At 56.0% G+C, this 14,177-nt stretch overlaps 2 protein-coding genes across 5 annotated transcripts; both read left to right on the top strand.

Moving 5' to 3' along the window:
- The first annotated feature begins 443 nt into the window (after positions 1 to 443).
- Positions 444 to 4,495, top strand: FXYD1 (FXYD domain containing ion transport regulator 1). Of its 3 annotated transcripts, none has more exons than XM_036274741.1 (8): positions 444 to 539; positions 1,634 to 1,698; positions 2,156 to 2,188; positions 2,666 to 2,740; positions 3,028 to 3,064; positions 3,978 to 4,027; positions 4,217 to 4,268; positions 4,375 to 4,492. In XM_036274741.1, the coding sequence occupies exons 2-7, from the start codon at positions 1,638 to 1,640 to the stop codon at positions 4,237 to 4,239; spliced, it is 279 nt and encodes a 92-aa protein (XP_036130634.1). In that variant the 5' UTR covers positions 444 to 539; positions 1,634 to 1,637; the 3' UTR covers positions 4,240 to 4,268; positions 4,375 to 4,492. The 3 variants fall into 3 exon arrangements, with proteins under 3 accessions (XP_036130634.1, XP_036130636.1, XP_036130635.1); XM_036274743.1 differs by lacking the exon at positions 444 to 539 and adding an exon at positions 1,226 to 1,274 and having other exon boundaries at positions 4,375 to 4,495; XM_036274742.1 differs by lacking the exon at positions 444 to 539 and adding an exon at positions 1,241 to 1,286 and having other exon boundaries at positions 4,375 to 4,495.
- A 262-nt stretch (positions 4,496 to 4,757) lies between these two features.
- Positions 4,758 to 13,403, top strand: FXYD7 (FXYD domain containing ion transport regulator 7). Of its 2 annotated transcripts, none has more exons than XM_036274749.1 (6): positions 4,758 to 4,836; positions 9,070 to 9,099; positions 10,905 to 10,979; positions 11,117 to 11,150; positions 11,354 to 11,394; positions 13,342 to 13,403. In XM_036274749.1, exons 1-6 carry the CDS (start codon positions 4,806 to 4,808, stop codon positions 13,362 to 13,364), a joined length of 234 nt encoding a protein of 77 aa, XP_036130642.1. In that variant the 5' UTR covers positions 4,758 to 4,805; the 3' UTR covers positions 13,365 to 13,403. The 2 variants fall into 2 exon arrangements, with proteins under 2 accessions (XP_036130642.1, XP_036130641.1); XM_036274748.1 differs by having other exon boundaries at positions 11,117 to 11,159.
- Positions 13,404 to 14,177: the final 774 nt, after the last annotated feature.

Genomic DNA, 14,177 nt, shown 5'->3' with positions numbered 1-14,177 from the left:
TCCTGTGGTGCTTGCTGACCAGGGCTCCGAGAACACTGGAGTCAGGGGTCAGTGGGCTCAACACTCAGGCTAGGTGACCTTTGGCCCCACCTGAGCCCAATTTCCAGGGAGCAAAACAAAATCACTGGCACCTCTTAGCCCAGCTTAGAAGCTCGCTGAGATGGGCCCGAGGCATGTGCGTGTGAGTGTGCGTGTGTGTGCATGTGCATGTGTGCGCGCGTGTGTCTGCAATCTAGTCTTCTCCGCCAGCACCTCCTTTCTCCAGCTTTCTTCAACGTGGCTGTCTACTCTTGCTCCATCCGAGTCGAGAGAGTTAACCTAGCGGGCCAGGGCGGTCTGGGCTGGGGGCCGCCCCCTGGCCCCCCTCCAGCACCAGCTCCAGTTACAGCTGCTGGTTGGGGAGGGCATGGCTGGGGTGGGGCTGGGAGGGGAGACCGCTGGGGGCGGTGCATCCAGCTCTGGGCCAGGGGGTCCAAAGTGCTAGCCCGGTCACAGCCAGACTTGGGGGCCTGCTTCCAGCAGGGGACAGCCTGATTGGGGTGAGCGTCCCCCACCCCTCCCCTCCTGGCCTCGCTCCTCTCCTAGCTGGGCAGCCTATTTTGGGAGCAGGAGTGGCCAGCCCCTGGCTTCCCAGGCAGGCCGGACCCAAGAGAAATGCAGTATGGTTGAGACATTAGGGTTCCCCCAGGGGTGGGAGTGTGGGTGCAACTTCCCCCTTCCTTGCTGCTGCCCCTGGCTGGGTGTAGGTTGTGGACATTCACGAGTGTAAGATGGGTTGCGTCACTGTTTGGGGGCACTGGAGGCCTAGATGAGGAGTAATATTTGTCTGACTATGTCTCCACCCCATGTCCTGCTCCAGCCAGAAGTGTGGGGGAAAAGGGCGCTGTCTCCATTTCAGCCCCACTGAGTGTGTGTGCGTGTGCGTGTGTGTACGTGTATGCATGTGTGTGTCCCTGCCCCTGGCATCTGTCTTTTATCTCATGTCACTTGCCTGGTGTTTGTTGTCCGCTTGTGAAAGATGTCACCCAGAGGTAGGCAGAGGGGATATTTTTCCCTTTTCTCATTGTTTCCAGAAGAGGAGAAGGGGTGGCCTTTCTCCAGCAGGGCTGTGCATGACCCCAAGGAGGGGAAGGAAAGCTGTTGCCATGGTGGCCTGTGCGAGGCAAATTCCTCCAGAGTGAAGTGGGAGATATTTATACCCAGGGTCAGGCAGAGCGCGGCTGTCAGTGGCCAGCGCAGCAGAGCTGGGATATTTCGGACACAGCAAGGCCATGGTGCGCGGGCAGGTGGGCCCTTGGGCATGTCCCTTGCAGTGTATCAGCCTGCCATCTGGGTGGAGCGAGGCCTCCTGTGGGTGTGGGGAATCTGCAGCCTGCTGTGGGGAGGCCCTGGCCTGCAGGAGATCCCTGTGGGTTATGTCTCACCCCTGTCCTTGGGGCCATGTGACCCCCTATTATGTGGATTGGTTTGGTGACATTGTGTCCTGTGAAGCAGGGGTGCCCCGTTACTCAGGGTGGAGGACAAATGCTTTTGGAATTAAGTCCCTCAACTGTCTCTGACTTAACCCCTTGAGTTCAGGCCGCAGTGGTGAGAGTATGAGGGTGTATATTTCCTAACCTTTGGTGTCCCTCAGGACAATGGCATCTTTCGACCACATCTTGGTTCTTTGTGTGGGTCTCCTTGCCATGGCTAGAGCAGGTGAGTCTGCAGAGGCAGCCCACTGCCCACCTCAGACCCAAGGGTGGCAGGAGTTGGGGAAACTGCTAGAGAACCAAGTTGGGGACTCCAACCTAAACGCAGTCTGTCGGGGCACTGGGAAATTGGGAGTCTCACATGGGGTCCAGGAACAGGCCAGTACGTGGGGATAGGGGAGGACGCCCAGGTCAGGCAAAGGTGGGATAATGGGTGGCTTCCCCTGGATGATGGAATCAGACAACCTATGGAGATGGGGAGCTGGGACAGTTAGGTGGGCCCTACCCCACCAGGACAGTGCAGAAAAGGTAGCTAAGACCCAGAGAGGATGGGTAGCCTGCTCAGGGTCTGTTTCCCAACTCTCAGCCCAAGAAGGTAGAGCCTCCAAAAGGGGCTCCTTATGCCCTTCCCTTTCCACGATCCCAGGAAGCAGCCAACCCCTGATTTCTCTTTCTCTTTCCAGAAGCTCCAAAGGAACACGACCCATTCACCTACGGTGAGGGAGGAAAGAGCATCTGTCCTTGGGAACTGGGGGGTGGGGGACTGGGTTTGCCTGTCTTGTCTTCATTCTCTCTCTCTCTTTCTCTCTCTCTCATTTGCTTCTTTCTGCCTCTTTCTGCATGTCTCTATCTCTCTATTTGATCCCTCTCTTTCTCTCTGATTCTTTCTTCTTTTACCTTTCAGTATCTTATGGACCTTTCTCTCCTCCCTGTCCCCCTCGACCTCTCCATCATCCTTTCCTGCTCCCCCGTTTCCTCTGTACTTTGTACTCCCTGCACTGCCCACCTCCTTCCCTTCCTTCGCTCTCCTCTCCCTGATCTACCTCCTCCCTCCTTCCATATCTGCTCCTTCCTCTAACTGATCTTCCTCCTCTCCTTCCCATCCTTCCTCCTTGCTCCCTCCTCCCCATTTTGCTTTTCTCCTATCCTTCCTCCTCCCCTCCCTCCCTCACCCTCCTCCCTGCTGCCCATAGACTATCAATCCCTGCGGATTGGAGGCCTCATCGTCGCAGGGATCCTCTTCATTCTGGGAATTCTCATCGTCCTTAGTGAGTACCCCCAATGCCTCCAGCCCTGCTTCCGCTGGTTTCCACTCCAGCCCCGCCCCGTCCCCGCCCCGCCTCCAACCCCGCCCTATTCCCACCCTCTGCCCGCCTTGTCTCAGCCCCGCCCAATTCTGCCCCGCCCTCGACCCCACCCGCCTCTACTCCCGCGTTGGCCCCGCCCCTTTCCCCGCGGCCCCGCCCTCGCGAGCTCCAGCTGGAGCACGAGCGCCTCTCGGTGCCCGTCTAGAATGGGCTCTCAGCCCTGTCTTCCCCCCACTACCTACCCACAGGCAGAAGATGCCGGTGCAAATTCAACCAGCAGCAGAGGTAAGAGGCCTTCCCAGCACTCATTCAGCTACTCCCGCTCTACAGGGGCTCCGAGGGTGAGGCGGGAAGTCCACCCAATCCGCAGCCAGAGACCCTTCAGCAAATTTGTATGAAGCACCTACGAGAGGCCAAGCCCCAAGCCAGGTCCTGGGACCTAGCCATGAACTAACTGCCCTCTCTGCCCGGCTGAGCTCCCAGCCCAGTGGGGGCGGTGGCTGCAGCTTCCAACTGCTCCACAAATATAAAACCATGAAGCGTGATGAGCGCTGTGAACGAGCCCGGCGAAATGAGATCACCACTTGGTGGCCCAGTTTAGCTCAGAGCCTTGTTGCTAGCTCTTTGATTCATCTTTAAATAAAAATGTTAAGCCCAGGCAATGTAAGTACAAGTACCTTCTCCAAGTTTAAAACCCATTAGAGATGTTATTATAAATAATAGCTAGTACTTATTGGGCGTGTCCCACAGGCCAGATACCGTTGCATTCTGTAATTATCTTATTTACTCTTCACACCACGTCTCTGAGGCAGGTGCTGTTATTAACTTCATTTTACAGAGGAGAAAACCTAGGCACAGGGAGGGAAAATCACTTGCCCAAGATCATTTGACTAGAAGATGAGGCTATCTCAAAGCACTCCGCCTTTCGAGTCCTTTTGGTCATCCGTCCCCCACTAACTCCCAGTCCCTTCCCAGCAACCCGGGAGGTGCTCGCTGGTACCCGCTGGAAGCGCCTCCTGCCACACACTTAAAGGGCTCCTGGGTGCCCCTGGTTTCTGGCGCAACCCTAGCCTGCTCTTTGCCCATCTCGGCCTCAGGGCACACCGGTGTGTGAAATGAGGGCTGCATTGGAGGTATTTCTGGGAGTGGCTGCCTCTGTCTTTTTCCATTCCCAATTCCTCTGCGTCTTTATTCCCAGGACTGGGGAACCCGATGAAGAGGAGGGAACTTTCCGCAGCTCCATCCGCCGTGAGTTTGGGGAGACTTCGGGTGTTTGGGGGTGAGGGTTGGTTCCAAGAACCCCGTTCCTGGCCCTCTCCGGGCGTGTGGAGGGGGGGGGTTGATCTCATACCGGAGGGCGGGGAGTTTCCCTGCCGCTGCCCCTCCACAGGAACCGGGGTACCCCTCCTAATACCCGAACTCTGTGTTCCCCCACAGGTCTGTCCACCCGCAGGCGGTAGAAGCACCTGGCGCGATGGAACCCAGCCAGGTCCTGCAGCTCTGGCTGGGCCGGGGAAGGGAGGGGGGAGGGGGCAAAGGGCTGGGGCCGGAGGGCTGGGGGACTCTCCTGACTCTTACCCTTTTCACCCCCACAGGATTCCCCTGGCACCTGACACCTCCCACCCACCACCCGTGCACCCACTGCCACTTGGACTGCCCGTTTCCCAGTTCAGATCCCACCGACTCCTCTCTGCCACCCAGACTTCCAATAAAACGTGCTTTTCTCTCCTGACAGCATTTTGTGGATGTCGGTCCCTCTGCGCGAAAGCCTGGGCGGGCACCCTCTTGGACCCGGCAGGGGGCGCCCCCACCCTTGGGGAAGGGGCGGAGACCTCGGCAGTGGGCGGGGGCGGGGGCGGGGGCGGGGTGGCCTGGACCGAGGCAGGCTCTCCGGGCCCCCATTGGCTACGCCCCCCCAACACCAGGGCTCCCCCATCTCCCCCAGACATCAGTCCGTCAGGCTGCCAGCTGCTGTAGCCGTGCCTTCACCGCTTCGGCATCCAGCTGCCCCCTGCTCCAACCTGGCATGGCCACCCCAACCCAGGCCCCCACAACGGGTGAGCGTCGCGGAGGGGCGGGGGAAAGCTGGGGAGGGGGTGGAAGGGCCCCCGAGATCTTAGTGCTTCGGAGGATCTGGGGAGATGTCAGTACTGGAAAGGGTGGGGAGTGGGGAAGGGGATGTCCGTTCCTCCCAAGGGCGGAGGCCCCTGCAGTGCACCCCTTGGCGCCCCTCTGGGCCTTTTAGACACCCTCTCCCGGTGGTGTGGTGCCTGTGCGGGACCGCGGTCGGAGAGTGGCAGTCCAGAGAGAAAGGATGCTCCGACCGGTAGCTATGGCAACCGGGTGGCTGATCCTGCACAGCACAGCGATGGTAGTGGACGCGAAGAGATGGACTTTGAGGGTGGGAGCCGGTGGGTCAGCAGCTACAGAGGTTCGCGCCCACTTCAGGGTCCTTGAGGTGGGTAAGGGGAGGGGGTCCATGTCCCTCTTTTTTCCAGCGCCAGTTTCTATGGTGGGTGTTTCCTGAAATTCCCGACAGACAGGTTCAGTGGAAAAGGGGAGAATAAGGGAAAGGTAGGGAGATGGAGGAATTAAGAGAGATGGAGAGAGACCCAAACAGAGACCCAGAAAGGAGTACAGGAAGAGACGGACTAAGAGAGCCTGAAAGAGATAAAAAGAGACCAAGGGAGACAGGAGACCCAGAGTCAGAGACCCAGAGACCCAGAGTGAAAGACAGATAAGAGACTCAGAGATTCAGGGGGAGTGCAGGGGAGAGGCAGAGAGCAACAGACAGAGATGCAGAGAAAGAGAGAAAATCAGAGACAGAAAGAGAGAGAAGGAATGAGGCAACTGTGGAGAGGGAGGCGTAGGGAAAGACAGAGGAGATGAGCGAGAGAAACCCAGAGCGCCAGAGAGGAATAGAGAGAGGAGGGCAACCCAGGGTGGGGCTGAACCACTGCAGTGGGCCCCCGGGCAGGAATGGGTGAGAGGACCCTCCTTTCCAGCCCTCATTCAGGGGGTTGTCTGGGAGGGGGTGCACTTGGGTGCACACAGTTGCTCCTCCCCACCACAGCGATTTGCATTTCACACCCATTAACCCAGTTATAAGCACCCACTTAAACACGCTCTCTCCTAAGCACCTCCATTCCTGAGCCTGCTTCTCCAGAGGAGCAAGGGGAAGAATGGTTTCACTGAGGGCGGGGGGCAGAGAGCAGGGCCAGGGGATAAGGCTAGCGGTGCTGAGGAAGCCCCGGTGCACTCGGATCCCTCTTTCCCTGCCCCCTTTCCCAGCCGGCAGGGGCTGCTGCACTGAGCCATATCTGCAGAATTGGAAGCAGGGCGGGCGTGGGGGGGCTGCAGAGGCTGGAAACCACCCTAGGGAGAGGGGGCTGGGCTGAGCCAGCAGGCCTGGCGGGAGCCCAGGGCTTCTTTTTGTGGAGACGGTTAGCAGATCGATGACAGCAGGCGGCCTGCCGAGGTGGGAGGACAGATGCCTCGGCCCCCCCTCCCCCACACTTTTCCCCCAGTCACAGCATGAGAGGGGACCACGGGTCTTGGGAAATCCTGGGGGACGGAAAAGCACACTGTGACTTGCAAACTGCTAAGGAAACTAAATAATGGGTTGTTGGGGTGCAGAGTGGGGAGAGATAGGTGAAGTCTCTCCCCAACCTGTCACTGAGCAGGAGGGAGAGTTGGGAAGCAAACAGGGAATGAAGGAGACCCTCTGGGCCTGGGTCTCTTATTCCTGAGAAGGACCCTAGCTTGGCCAGAAGCCAGCCCTGCAGGTGCAACAAAGGGAGGTACAGAGGGCGCAGAGGGAGTCAAGATTGGCCCCCCGAGTTAGAAACCCAACCCCTAAGCCTCCCACAGGACCCCACCCAGTCTGAGATGCCTGAACCCATCACCTCTCCTCACCTCTCAAGATGCCCCAGTTGCCATAGCAGCCACCTCCTCGTGTCTCTGGCAACTGGCCAGGCGCGGTGCACATTCCTTCTCCTGCCTCCTGTCTCCACCCTTAGCCCAGCCTCCCTCTGAGGACCCAGATTGCTGGGGTAGCAGGGACCAGAAGAACTTCCCAATGGAGCAGAGAGCAGCCAGTGAGGAACCAAAGAGGATTCTGGGACAGGTGCTCACCAGTGGGCTCCTGATGGTTTGGGTAGGGAGGGAATGTGGAAACACAGGAGACAAAAGCAGGATGATTTAACTGTGTACATCTAGTGTTCTGCAGCCCAAAAGGAGCCCTTCCTTCCTTCCTTCCTTCCTTCCTTCCTTCCTTCCTTCCTTCCTTCCTTCCTTCCTTCCTTCCTTCCACGCTTCTTTGAGAGACTCTGATAAGTTCCAGGATTAGCAGCAGAGATGAGTCAGACAAATCTACTCCCCATCTGGTGGGGGGACTGAGAGCAGAGATCACGCTGAAATAACTTCTCCCATCCTGACGCTTTTAGTACCACCTTCATGATTTCCCCCCTAACCCAATATTTCCTACAGTGCTATTTATTTAATATTTTTTCTTCGAAGGGCTAACTTTTAAAAAACTCAATTAGCTTCCTATCACCACCAGAAATGGAAACTCAGGATTATTATTGTTTTTGCCTTAAATTGAAGGCAAATATACACACGATCTTAAACAAGGGACTTCACTTCTCTGGGCCTGTGTCCCCCTCCTGTGGGACGAGGGTGACGACAGCACCCAGAGCAAAGAGCTGCTGAGAAAACGGACTGCGTTACTGTCTGTAAAGTGCTTAGAAGGGAGCCTGGCCCGGAGTCAGTGCCATCAAGTGCTGACTGGATGATAAATAAGGGAGGAAACCAAATAATGTCACAAAATTCCACTTAGAGATTGTCACCCGCTGAACACTCTGAGCCCAAGGCCTGTGTTCTCTTGAGGAAAGGGGGGAGATGAATAAGGGTTGATGTTCAAGACTCCTCGGTACCTACCTAAGACTCCCTCTTCGAAGACTGAACAGAGAACGGGGAAGGGTGAACTCGCACCTTGTGGGAGGCGGCGCTGTTCGGGGCCTTCCCTCGGTGCCGCCTGTATCAGTCAGTTTAGGCTAGAGCGCCGAGGGGTAACAAATCGTACCGAAAATCTCAGTGGCTTCTGACAACCAAGCTTTATTTCTCTTACACTATCCATCAATCACAGGTCACAGGGACCTCTATTCGCCAATGAAAACTGGAGCAGTTAGCGTCTTGCATATTCATGTCACCAGGCCAAAGTGAAAAGGGAGCTCTTGGAAGGGCTCTTAAACGCTCCAGCCTGGAAGTGACGATGACATTTCCACTTAGAGTTCATTGGTCAGAATTAGTCAGCTGCCCCCTTCCCCCACCTCAAGGCAGCCGTTTCTCCCTGAGCCTGGAAGGGGAAGAACACTGCTGGCAACCCTGGCATTGCTGGGACACCCGCTCGAGTGGTGCCCCAGACTTCTGCTCCAGACCAGGCAGGCTGTACTAAGGGCTGTCGGCGGAATTTGGGAGCCATCAGGATGGGTTCTTATGAAGGGTGTTCTGAACTCTCCTGAAGGGGAATATGGTTTGGCACAGGGAGGTTGGAGACGGGGGAAAACTAAATCCACAAACACTACCTATTTTATCCATACATTAACATGTATGGAATCAGGGTGAGTAAGCTTATAGATGGGTATGTTTCATACATATTCATGCAGAACACACACACTGGGAAAGCCATTACAACACCGGTTAGGAATCTTAACATCGGTAGTGCCTGAGAAACAAGGAATACGGAATGCGTTCTATGCAGCATGGTAAGGGGCGTGCTGCAGGACAGCTCCCTGTGCTGGGTTTGGTGGCAGAAGCAAGTGGGTGAGCGCAGTAGCTGCAGCGCCCGCCTCTGGGGCTCAGATGACTGAGGCTTTCGGTTGTGTGCAGAGGAAGCTGACGCTCAGCAGTGACACTGGAGTCTCTCACCTCAGCACCCTGTGCTTGCAAGAAATGAGTCCATAATTTGCAAAAGACCTCCACAGGGGGCGAGGACGGGACTGCCATGTACGGTTGGTAGGTTGTGCACCTGGTAGGTTGTGCGCCCGGTATGTACAAGGGAAGGTACCAACCGACGGATGAAGTGGGGGCTGCAATCCATCCTGTGCTCCCCTCCTCCAGTCTTGCGTCCTGCCGTGAATCTCTATCCCCCAGAGCAAGGGGTCTGTTCATCTGATTTCCACACAGAAACCATTGCGCCCCTGGCCTCATCTGGATCCTCATCAATGTTAAGAAACCCAGTGTTGAAATCTTTTTTTTCCCTCTTTCTCTCTCTGCCTTCCTTCCTACAGTTCCTCAGGAACCTGACCCATTTTTCTATGGTGAGTGGCAGATTCCGTGGTGAGGGCACCGGGGGCTGGATGGAGGGGTGCCTGTAGATCCCCAGGGTCGCTGCTGCAGTGACTTCTGTTGTGGCTGATATATGCTGGGCCACCCGCCAGGTGACCACGTGGACCCAGTTCCCACGAGCTGGGTTCGTAGAGGGCAGAATCAGATTGGGGGACACCTTCTCTGGGCCCCCTTCAGGCGGCACCAGGACTCTGGGGCCACCAGAGTAGCAATGGCCTGAACTGGAGTCTGGTTTACCCACTCACTAGCTGTGTTGCCTTGAGCAAGCGACTTGGCCTTGCTGGGTCCTTCCGTAAATAAGGGAAAGTAATAGTTCCCACCTATGAGGACTGTGAGAAAGATTTACTTGGATGATGCCATTAAATTATTCCCACAACATGGAAGCTCAAAGGTGTTATCTCCAGGTCTAGCCGACCTGGCCTGGGTTCCCTCTCTAAACACCCTCCTGCCCTCTGCCTTGGCTCCCTCATTCTGTTCCTCCAACACACCACATGCTTTCCCACCTCAGGGCCTTTGCACTTGCTCTTCCTCTGACAGAAATCCTCCTCCTCCAGCTCTTCACGCAGCAGGTGAAGTCTCCTTTGCTTTCTCCAGGCCTCTTATCAGGTAGCAACTGCTCTGCCAGGGAAGGCCCTCCCCGAATCCCAGGCGAGAGAGAACCACAAATACAGGGTCACGTGACTCCATTGTTTCCTTTATTTCGTTTGTTTTTAATTTTTTTTTTCTTTTTGATTTTAGAGAAAGAGGAAAGGAGAGGGAGACAGAAACATTGACGAGAGAGAACATTGATAGGCTGCCTCCTGCATGCCCCCCACTGGGTGTTTGGCCCATAACCTGGGCATGTGCTCTGACTGGGAATCGAACCGGTGACCTCTTGGTGCTCAACCACTGAGCCACATCGGCTGGGCTTTGCTTTATTTTGTTTAATGCTTGATCACAATAATAAAGTCAACTCCCTGAGGGCAGAGGCCTGCTGGTACAGAGTGGGTGCTCTATAAATTAATGTTTCAAAAAGTATTTACTATGGTATAATTAGACAAGAATAATTCTTACGTAGGACAAGAAAGGAAAGAATGAGATTAGAAAGTGTTGAGGAGAGGATGGGGAATTCTGAACAGGGCAGCTAGAGCAGGTTTCACTGACATTTGAACAAAGCCCAGCAGTTCCTAAGGGAGGGCTATTTGGGGGACGATCTCTCAGGTGGAGGAACAGCAAGTGCAAAGACCCTGAGGCAGGACCATGCTTGGTATGCTCCAGGGATAGCAGGGAGACCAGTGTGGCCAGGGTTAGGGGTTTAAGGGAAGTGGAGTGGGGTGAAGACTGAGAAGGAAGAGAGACTAGATCTTACAGGGCCTTGTGGGATGTGGGGAGGACTTTGGCTTTTACTTGGAGGGGCAGCTTTGAGCTGAGGAGGACCCTGATCTGACTCAGGTGTTAACAGGATCCCTGTGGCTGGGGGTGGGGGGAGGGAGACCATAGAGAAGGTTGCTGGCTGTGGCAGTCCCAGAAGGGCGACAGTGGTGGACAGGACTGGGGAGGAGGCAGTAGAAGGAGGTCATGTATATATATGGCTGCAGACTCTAGAAGAGGGAGTAAGGGAGAGAGAGGACAAGGGGAGCTATGATCCTCATCCTCACACTAACCGACTGGGGGAGCCGCCAGCCCAGCCTGCAGCATCCCTGAATTGTGGGCCCCTGGCTGGGCAATCTGAAGCCATGCTGGAGGGGGTGGGGCTGAGGTGCCACCCCAGCTTGATGTCCCCCCTTGTCTCCCCCAGACTATGCCACTGTGCAGACCGTGGGCATGACTCTGGCTACCATATTGTTTCTGCTGGGCATCCTCATCATCATCAGTAAGTGGGACCCTTTCCTGGGATCTAAAACCCCTCCAAGAGGGCAGCCTCGGGTCAGGCCCGGGCACCTCGCGTTCCCCTGCTGGCTGCTGACCAGACCCTTATGTCCTTCTTGTTCTGTCTGTCTCTCCTAACAGGCAAGAAGGTGAAGTGCAGGAAGGCGGACTCCAGGTCGGAGAGGTCTGGCTGCCCTGGGAGAGAGGGGGAGAGGGTGGGGGCAGAAGGGCCCAGCGCCTGCCTTGGGCTTCACATAAAGCCTGTGGCTATTGAGCCTCTTTGTAAAAAAATGAATTAGACACGACATAAATTCCTAAGTGATCTTCTCAATACGTCTCACACCCTTTATGCTTTTCTCCTTATGTTTGCTTCCACAGCCCAACGTGCAAGTCCTGTAAGTCGGAGCTGCCCTCCTCAGGTGAGGCTGAGACCGTGTGTGGTTCTGGGAGAAGGGGGGGTGGTTAAAACAGAAAAGGGGGTCATTGAAAGGGGAGTTGCACTGATATTCCTAAGCATGGGGCCACCAACCCAATGGACGGACCTGGGCAGTTCAGTAGGAGCTGAGATCCCGCAGATGAAAATGTTAAACCAGGGACAGTCAGCGGGGTGTGCAATGTCCTAGGGGCCACTAAGCTTCCCAGAAACAAGCGCACGAGGACAAAGTAATCCTCCGGAACAGAAGGCCGTGGCCTGGGAAGACAGGGGCCCGGCAGGGGAAAGGCACTCAGGCAGTCGGGATGAAGACAAGTAGAAAGACAGATGTTTTCCAGACTCAAGTGTTCAATTTGGAAGCTGTAGGATGAAATGACCTAGAAAAAGGAAGGAGAGAGGAAAGGAGGGAGGGAGAAAGGGGTGAAGGAAGAAAGGGCTTCTGAATAATGGTATCAAAGTAACAAAAGGAGAGATGTATAGAATACAGGTATTTAAAAGGGATGGAAGGAGTGTGAGGATGAAAGGATGGGAAGTATCCGAAAGGGGATGAGGGTGTGCGGGCAGTGCCGGAGAGGGTGAGGATGAGGGGATGGCGGTGGGGGAGGGACGGGCTATAGGAAGGCTGGGTGTATAGGGGAGTGGGGTAAAAGAGAAGGGGGTGTAGGAGGGGGCAGTGGGTGCAGGTGGATAGAAGGTGTAAAGGAAGATGGAGAGAGATGTAGGCTGTAGGAGGGGATAAGCATGTAGATGAAAGATTTTGATTCCTTGGGGTGTTAATCTTAATTATGTAAAAATATCTTGACCTGATTTTAGTGGAACTGTGTCCTCGCCAGGGACGTTTACAAAAGTCAGATGGGACTGTCTCTGCCTCATGAAGTTCTTGTAACTAAAAAAAAGGGGGCTTTGGAGCACTCAGTATTTGGGAGGACTAGGGGGGATTTCATGTGTTTTGTTTCATGTTCTTTTAAAAAAAATTTTTTTTTCTTTATTGATTTCAGAGAGAGGAAGGGAGAGGGAGAGAGAGATAGAAACATCAATGAGAGAGAACATCGATTGGCCACCTCCTGCATGTCCCCCACTGGGGGTTGGGCCCATAACCTGGGCATGTGCCCTGACCGGGAATCCAACTGGCAACCTCTTGGTGCATGGGTCGACGCTCAACCACTGAGCCACATCAGCCAGGCTGTTCTTTTTTAAATTTTTTTCTTTTATTAATTTTAGAAAAAGAGGAAGTGAGAGGGAGAGAGAGATAGAAACATCAACGAGAAAGAGCATCAGTTGGCTGCCTCCTGCATGCCCCCCCTGGGGATCACGCCCACAACCTGGACATGTGCCCTGAATGGGTCCATGTTCAACCACTGGGCCACACTGGCTGGACTGTTTCATGTTCTTTTAATAAGACTTAAAAACATTAAGGGACACTTTGTGGGTGACTGGGGAGAGTGGCCCTGACACCTGGGGCAGGTCTAGGAATATGTACAGGGTTCGGACCCACCACAGTTGAGTGATGGTCCTGAGTGGGTGGGAAACAGGCCAGTTCCTGTTGAGTCCCAGGGTTCCGGAGGCTGGGTGCGGGAACCCCGAGTGCAGCAGGAGGCTGGAGCCAGGAGGGAGATGGAGACAAGCTTTCCGGCAGGGGGCAGCCCCAGAAAAGCCCAAGCTGGGCGGGGTTGGCAGGGGGGCGTCTCAGCCTTCTCACAGGTGCGTTCCCCACTATGACAGTGTCCTACGGGGCAGAACAAAGACACGCAGGTGTTCCTAGATGGACCACACATTAGGGAGTCGGGAGGCAAGACAACTCCCCAGTGCTAACACAAGGGTGTCTGTCCTTGGGGGTCTGGAATCCATGGTGGGATGGGGGGCTCACTGGCTCTGGGGAGAGGGATGCTGCCACCCCTCTAGTCGCTGACCTAGTGTCTCCCTCTCTCTCCAGCCCCAGGAGGTGGTGGCGTGTAGAACCAGCCTCCAGCACCTCCACTGCTGTCCCTGACTGAGTGTGGGAGCCTGAGGACCGGGTGGAGGCGGTGGGGACCCCAGCCTTGCGCCGTAGGGAGCGCTCCCCGGAATGAGCCGCCCCACCCACCCGAGGCCACAGCCTACAGCCGCTGCACCCTGCTGCCCCTCCCCAGGCCTTGGCAATGACAACCCCCCAAAGAGCCCATCTGCATCCCAGACCCAGGGACTCAGGTCATCAGTTCCTGGAGTCCCAGCGTCCACCCCCAGCCCCCCAGAGTCCCCGTGTACAGCCCCCCTGCACCTCCTCGTCTCCTCTCCAAAGATCTGCTCCCCTGCACCCTCGGTGTCTATGTCTCGAGCTTAATAAATGTGCATTTGGTTTTTCCCCCTGTTCTGTCTGTGTGTTCTCATCTGTGGGGACAAAACAGGGGAGGGGCAGAACAACCTGGGGGAGCTGTCGCCCAAGTCTCCAGAGTCGTCCCTCCTCCTTCCCTTTCCCCAGTGGCCTCTTTGTCTTACTAGGAGCCCCTGGGTCTCCCTTCCCCTCCCTCAACTAGTCCTCGGCTGTGGCCCTGTCCTTCCTCTCGAGACCCTCAGAGACCCCCCCTTCCCCGCCCCTCCCCGGAGGAGCCCCACCCAACCAGCCCCGCCTGCCCCTGGCTCGGTGGGTGGAGGCCACTGCCCGGCTCCTCACCCCTGCCCCCTGCCCATCACCCTGAGCGGCTCCCCACGCTCGCTCACACCCGGGGATCTGAAGCCAGGAAGCCCAAGAGGAAATGACTGAGCCGGTCTGGGTCCCCGCCCGCCGCCCGC

The sequence above is a fragment of the Molossus molossus genome, unplaced genomic scaffold (assembly GCF_014108415.1).
Source record: "Molossus molossus isolate mMolMol1 unplaced genomic scaffold, mMolMol1.p scaffold_m16_p_21, whole genome shotgun sequence".
Classification (NCBI taxonomy): domain Eukaryota; kingdom Metazoa; phylum Chordata; class Mammalia; order Chiroptera; family Molossidae; genus Molossus; species Molossus molossus.
This window is presented reverse-complemented; position numbering and strand designations above follow the sequence as displayed.

Bases quoted from the DNA above. Each gene is read 5' to 3' on its own strand.
- FXYD1 (XM_036274743.1), top strand. From the start codon at position 1,638: ATGGCATCTTTCGACCACATCTTGGTTCTTTGTGTGGGTCTCCTTGCC. The intron at 2,189-2,665 runs GTGAGGGAGGAA...TGCTGCCCATAG, and splicing joins ACACGACCCATTCACCTACG to ACTATCAATCCCTGCGGATT. The intron at 4,028-4,216 runs GTGAGTTTGGGG...GTTCCCCCACAG, and splicing joins TTTCCGCAGCTCCATCCGCC to GTCTGTCCACCCGCAGGCGG.
- FXYD7 (XM_036274748.1), top strand. From the start codon at position 4,806: ATGGCCACCCCAACCCAGGCCCCCACAACGG. The intron at 4,837-9,069 runs GTGAGCGTCGCG...TCCTTCCTACAG, and splicing joins AACCCAGGCCCCCACAACGG to TTCCTCAGGAACCTGACCCA. The intron at 11,160-11,353 runs GTCTGGCTGCCC...TTGCTTCCACAG, and splicing joins GCGGACTCCAGGTCGGAGAG to CCCAACGTGCAAGTCCTGTA.